General features: G+C 41.4%; 1 protein-coding gene across 1 annotated transcript in view; it reads right to left on the bottom strand.

Moving 5' to 3' along the window:
* PLEKHA7 (pleckstrin homology domain containing A7) overlaps positions 1-7165 on the bottom strand; it is a 98841-nt gene that overhangs the window by 51348 nt on the left and 40328 nt on the right. Inside the window, exon 6 of the mRNA XM_044681810.1 lies at positions 6827-7002. Within this exon, the coding sequence (XP_044537745.1) occupies positions 6827-7002 (176 nt within the window). The remainder of the gene's footprint in view (positions 1-6826; positions 7003-7165) is intronic.

The raw sequence follows: 7165 nt of genomic DNA, 5'->3' as shown, positions 1-7165 counted from the left end.
TCTCCCTCTCTTCCCCTCTACCTCCCTCCCTCCATCATTCACTTTCTTTGTCTCTCTCCCTCTCCCCTTTCCTTCTCCAGCTTCTCTTTCTCTTTTCCTTTCTCTTTCTCTGTCTCCCCTCCCTTTCCCTCCTCTCTCTGTCTCTATCTCTCTCATTCATAACCTTATTATTCTCTAATCCCCACTCTCCCTTATTCCACATATCCAATGAGCTGACAATTCTTGGCATTTCTGTCTCCATAAGGCATCTTGTAACTCGCATCATTTCTTTACTCCCAACACTATCCCCTTAGGTCTTATCACCTCCACCAAGATTATTGCAAGAGCTTCCCAAGACCACTTCTCGTCTCTCTACACTCCAGTCCACCCTCTACATTTTCACAAGTAAATATTTGCTCTTAGTGCAGATCTGAACATGTCACTCCTTTCCTCAATCATATCCAGTGGCTCCCTATTACTCTATGATAAAGTACAAACTCTGCTAAGCTTTTAAAAGCCTTCGCAACCTGGTTATTGGCTTATTTTCCCAATCTCACTGAGTATTACTCTACCTCCTGCCCTTAAGTGATTCAGTCAAATTAGCCTTCTCTCTAGTTCCTCACATTGGACACTCCATTGCCCACTTCATGTGTCTACACTGATCATCCCCATGGCTAGAATTAATGTCCTCTTCACCTCTGCCTCACAAAATTCCTCTCTTCAATGGGCAACCTTTTTTTGCAGGAAATCTTTCCTTTCCTTTCCTTTTTTTTTTTAATCTCAGAAAGAATTCTAAGAATTGGTTCTAAGGCAAAAGAGTGGTAAGAGCTAGGCAATTGGGATTAAGTGACTTGCCTAGGGTCACACAGCTAGGAAGTGACTGAGGCCAGATTTTAATGCAGGACCTCCAGACTCCATGCCTGGTTCTCTATCCACTGTGTTACCTAGCTGACCAATGAAATCTTTTCTGATCCCACCAAATTTTGATGCCCCTCTCTCAAACTATCTTATATTTAAATATTTATTCATATTCATTTTCTTTGTATTTATCTTGCAACTATCTATCTATCTATCTATCCATCCTTGTTGTCTACTCTCCCAGAACATGAGCTTCTTGTGAGTGGGGATTGTTTCATTCTTCATCCTTTTATTCTCAGAGTCTTAATAAACACTAGATGATTAATTGAATGACTATCTTCTTTAGTAAATGGAGTTTCCTGGATTTATTAAATACTTTCAAAGAATATCAAGCTCTACTTAATAGAAATTTGCCATCTCATGTAGTATCCTCTCCCCTTCTGTGGTGTGCATGGGAATTAAGTTCAAAATAAGACAGTGGGAAAAACAAAACAACGTATGTGAATATGCTTATTTTTATTTGGTGTCTCCTAAATTCAGAATAGGGACAGCTAAGATGGTACAGTGGATACAGTGCCAGGCCTTGAGTCAGGAAGACTCATCTTCCTGAGTTCAAATCTGGCCTTAGATACTTCCTAGCTGGGTGACCCTGGGCAAGTCACTGAACCCTGTTTGCCTCAGTTCCTCATCTGTAAAATGAGCTGGAGAAGGAAATAGCAAACCACTCCAGTATCTTGGCCAAGAAAATCCCAAATGAGGGATCACAAAGAGTCAGACACAACTGAAAAAAGGAACAATAATAACAAGCTCAGAATAAAACAAAATAAGATAAAGGTAGTTTTCTCATTGAGATAAATTCTTTATACAACTGAATATCTTACATTTTTGTTCTTTTTCAAACCCTTACCTTCTGTCTTAGAATCAATACTCTGTATTGGTTCCAGGGCATAAGAGTGGTCAAGGCTAGGCAACGGGAGTTAAGTGACTCCCATTTATCTCCCTACAACATTTGGCAGTGGGGCTTCTGGAGAAAGGACCCTTCAACTTTATTGAGTTATTGTCCTGTACAATGGAATTCTGAATAATAGGCTGAAGTCTCCAAACTCCACTGAGCCCCATTCAGGCTCCGTCTGATGAACCCTTTCCTTGGGGCTCTTCAAACTCTCCCAAGACCTCAGGGTTAATATTCCTCATATCAATCATAGATGAGACCTGAAGGAGATGATTGGGGGTAGAAGAGGCAGAGCTGCATCTATGCCAAACCTACAAGTGGCTTTGAAAAAATAAATTCCATATCCCAGCTTGTTTACTTGTCACCTAACTCTTTTGTCAAAACTGAGCAACAGACGGGGCGAGACAAAAATAAACCCAACTCCTGCTATTTAAGCTTTCTAGGCATTCAGAGGCCATAGAAACAAACACAGGCTGAATGCAGTGGGACATGGACCCGGAGTCTTCCTCAGAGGAGGAAGGCTTTCTGTTTGGCTGGATGATGAGGCTCATACATTTAATCATTGTGATTGATTCCTTTATTAGCCCAGTCTTTCTGCTAGGGGTTCTATCCTCCTGGATTTTTACCCTTTACTTGGTTCCTGGCTTGTGAACTCATCATAGATTTATTTTTTTAAAAACCCTTACCTTCTGTCTTAGAATCACTACTCAGCAATGGGAGTTAAGTGACTTGCCCAGGGTCACACATCTAGGAAGTATCTGAGGTCAAATTTGAAACCAGGACCTCCCGTCTGTAAACCTGGCTCTCAATCTCCTAGCTGCTCCCCTGACCATAGACTTAGAACTTGAAGGAGTAGAGGACATGAAATTCAAATTTCTCATCTTATTGATGGGGAAACTAGAAAACTCGAGAGGTTGTGATTTGAAAAAGGTCACACAACTTAGAAATATCCAGGGAAGGATTTGAACCCTTTACTAAATAGTAAATTCTATAAGGTCAGAGACTATCTAATTTTATTTTCCTAGCTGTACTGTCTCCTCACCTGCCCCCTCCCTCAAAGTCCCGCCAAGCTCTGAAACAAAGTAGGTGCTTAATAAATGGAGTGAATACAAATCCAATTATTTCCCAAATGGTCCATTTTATTTTGGAATAGCAAAAATTTTTAGGAACTTTTCCCTTAAACTGAAATCAGTCTCTTTAAAATATCCACCCATCAGTGTTATTGTTGTTATTCAGTCATTTTTCAGTCATGTCTGACTCTTCATGACTCCATCTGAGATTTTCTTGGCAAAGATATTAGAGTGGTTTGTCATGTCTTTCTCCAGCTCATTTTACAGATGAGAAAACTGAGGTAAGCAGGATTAAGTGACTTGCCCAGCTAGTAGATATCTGAGGCTGGATTTAACTTTAGGAAGATGAGCCTTCCTGACTCTAAGTCCAGTCCTCTAGCCACTGGGCCACCCAGCTTTATTTTATAACAATAGTAATCTCTAGCATTTATACAGCTACATAAATGTGCTTAGCCCAGTGCTTGGCACATAGTAGGCACATAATAAATGCTCATTTCTTTTTTTCTTTTTTTTCCTTTCTTAAACTCCACTTTAAGAATTGTGAAATACCTTACATATGTTATCCTAACGAATCCTCCCAACCACCATGAAAAGTAGGTACTATTATGTTAGTAACTCCATTTTATAGATAAAGCAAATAAGCCCGAGAGTGGTGAAGTGAATTGCCCAGAATCACAGAGATGCTAAGTTTTAGATGTAATCTGAACACAGACCTTCCTGGCTCCAAGTCCAGTGCTTTATCCACTCTACCCCCTAGCTGTCTCCTGGGATCAAGAAAAATGACTCTAATAGTTTCTCTTCCATCTGATGACCTTCCAAATGCTTGAAGACAGGGATCATATTTCCCCCAAGTTTTCTTTTCCAAGTAAAACAGACTTAGTGCCTTAAAGCAATGACCCTAACGCATAGTCTTCCCGCCATCTTGGTCACTGTCTTTTGCAATAACTTTGGTTGGCTCTCATCCAGGGCAATGATAGAAATATTGATGAAAGCAAAGATAAATTAAAGACTCCATTCTACCGATGACCTCTCTTTGGGTCTGGCCATTCATCTAGTTCTGAATCTACCAACTTTTTACTTCCAGCCTGTGTCTCATTTGTTCCAATGGGTCAGTCCAGTGAGGTGGTATGATGTGTGTTATATGAGGGGACTCACACACCTACATTCACAGAATCACATAATCTGAGCATTGGAAGGGATCTTTGAGGCCATCCAGTCCAATCCATTCACCAAAAGAATCTCCACTATAATATTCTCAATGACTCATGATCACTCAATCTCTGGTAGAAGACTTTGGAGGAGACACTTGAAGTGGCTCATTCCATTTTTAGACAGCTTGAACTACGAGAAAGTTTTTACTGACTTTGAGCCTAGACAGCTCTCTTTGCAATTTATATTCCAGTTAGGTGGCACAGTTTGGCAATTGCCAGGTCTGGAGTTAGGAAGATCTGAGTTCAAATCTCGTTTCAGTTTCTTGCTAGCAATGTGAATCTGAGCAAATCCCTTTCTGTCATCCTCAGTTCCCTCAACTGTAAAATGGAGATAATAATAGCACCTCTCTCAGAATTGTTGTGAAGATCAGTTTCAATCCAATGCTAGTGTAGAATCTGTGCTATGGAAATGCTGGTTTCCTTTCCTTCTCCACCATTCCCCTTTCCTCCCATCATTCCTGGCCATGCCCTCTTGAAACAAATAAGTCTAACTCGCCTTCTACACGGCAGTCCATCATATTGTTAAAAATGGACCATTCCACCTTCTTAAGATCATGAGGGGTCTTCAAGATTATCCACAGGACAATCAAAAGGAGGAACTAGGGATGTTTAAGTGGACAGAAGGGAAAATGATAGGAACCATGATCACCATGTTCGAGCACTCAAAACAACCCAACCATTTAGAGGAAATCTTCAAGTATTTGAAGGATAATTATGGCCCCAGTCACAGGTGGTTAAGAGATAGAAAGAAACTTGGAAGTTATTTAGGAAGAGAGGGAAGAAACACTTACTAAGTGTCCACCATGTGCCAGGCATTGTGCTAAAGACTTAACAAATATTATCTCAACTGATCATTTAATGTAGTTTAACCTTCTTATTTTACAGCTGAACAAACTAAACTCCAAAGTCACACAGAAAAGAGATGAAATTTGTTCTCCCTGGCCCCAGAGAGCAGAGGAACCAGAAGAAATGGATAGAAATGGCAGAGAGACAGATTTAGGTCTGATATAAGCTAGAGATGTTCAAGTGGAGAATGGACTGTCTCTGGTGGCACAGACTCTGCTAGGCTAGAGGTCTTTACTCAAAGGCAGAATATTTGTCAGAAATATTATAGAAGGAAAAATTTTTCATAGTTAATCAATAAAATAAAAATAAATTTAAAAAATGTTTTAAATTAAATTAAGAAATATTATAGAAGGGATTATTGTCTAGATTGGACTAGATGGACCCCAAGAGCTATTCTAGCTCTGAGTCTGCTATCTCTGTCTCTTAGCAATTATCCTACACTGAGGAATCCCTTCTATGATACTGGTGATATTTGTAACTTTCTGCAATTGAGACCCTGAGGAAAGACAGTTTAATGGGGGAGGAGTGGGCCATGAGCAAGAGTGATACTCCACAGGTGGAAGGGACTGAGGCCATCATTCCAACCCATTCATCAGAAGAATCCCCACTATAACATACTTAACTAGTGATGAAGCTGAGCGGGATGTGCCCAGGGTCCCAGAGCTTGTGAGGGTCTGAAATGGGATGAGAACATGGGTCCTCCTTAACATTCTATCCACTGGGTCAACTCGCACTCCAGAAGTGCGGAGGGGTGAGTCCAAAGCCCAACTCTTCTATGACCCTCAAAGACAACTTCATCTAGAAAAGAGCCGGCGCTCACACAGCACTTTAAGGATGATAAAAGCATTTTACAAATATCATTTTACTTTATCCTCACAAAAACCCTAGGAAGTATTATTCCCATTTTACAGATGAGGAAACTGAGGCAAAATAGATGGACGATAAGAAATCCTGCTATGCCCACCAAATCATAGTTATGTTAGCAGTGAGCTCCTAGAGAGCGGGGACTGGATTTTTGTCTTGCACTTAGCATGGTGCCTGGAAAATAGTAGGCTTCCTCTTTTTTTTCTTTAACTCACATCTTTCATCCTAGAATCAATACTGCATATTGGTTCCAAGCCAGAAGAGCAGTTAAGTCTAAGCAACGGAGGTCAAGTAACTTGCCCAGGGTCCCAGAGCTGGGAAGTATCTGAGGCCAGATTTGAACCCCGGATCTCCCATCTCTAGTCTGGCTCTCAATGCACTGAACCACGCAGATGCCCTTGAAAATAATAGGCTCTTAATGAAGGTTAATTGGCTGAAAGACTGACATCAAATGTTGTTTTGCAAACTAGCAAGTACAAATACCAGCTATCTTCTTTGACAGTCATATTAAGATTTTAGGAATTTTATGCATGAATGTCCAGGGCAGTGGGGGGTTGAGGTTGAGGGATGGAAGAAGAAGAGGAAGGGAAATGATATTTATGTAGCTCCTACTATGTGCCAGGCACTGTGCTAAGCATTTGTACAAATATTATTTCATTTGAACCTCACAACAAGCCTGGAAAGGTGCTGTTATTTTCCTTACTTTAAAATAAAGGAAACTGCGGCAATTGGAAGTTAAATGACTCACCCAGGGTCACACAGTTAGAAAGTGTTTGAGGTCGCATTTGAACTCAGGTCTTCCTGATTCCAGGTGTGGCACACTATCTGCTGTGCCACCAGCTGACTGCTGGGAGTATTTTTAGTTTTAAAAAGGAGCTAAGGGAACGGGTAAGGCTGAACATGAATGAATGAATGGTGGGATTTCAGGCACTTGTTTCAGGAAGGTGAACTATTCTGGTGCCTTTAAAGCCATCCCATAGAGGCAGAAATCTACTCTGTCTACACATAAAGCTTGACACAAGAGGGGTTTCCTCTAGAGCACTGACCGCTTCAGTGTTGAGCGAGACTTCAGCTGGGCAGCCTGGTTCATGGCTCTGATCCAGGCGTTCATATCTTCTAGCGTGTCAGCACTGAAGTAGTAAGTTCTCATCCCGGAGTGCTCCGCCGGGAAGTCAATGCCAGACCTGTTGTAGATGAGGGCTCGCATGCCATTGTGGACAGCCTGCAGACACCAAGAAGGAAGGCACATGTTAGAGGGCAAAAGCATGGAGAAATGGAAGGAGGGAGGAAGGGAGGGAAAGAAGGAAGAAAGGAGGGATGGAGGAAGGAAGGAAGGAAGGAAGGAAGGAAGGAAGGAAGGAAGGAAGGAAGGAAGGAAGGAAGGA

This window comes from Gracilinanus agilis, chromosome 6 (assembly GCF_016433145.1).
Source record: "Gracilinanus agilis isolate LMUSP501 chromosome 6, AgileGrace, whole genome shotgun sequence".
NCBI lineage: Eukaryota > Metazoa > Chordata > Mammalia > Didelphimorphia > Didelphidae > Gracilinanus > Gracilinanus agilis.
Note: the sequence above shows the minus strand (reverse complement) of the source record. Positions and strands in the feature narration are given on the sequence as shown.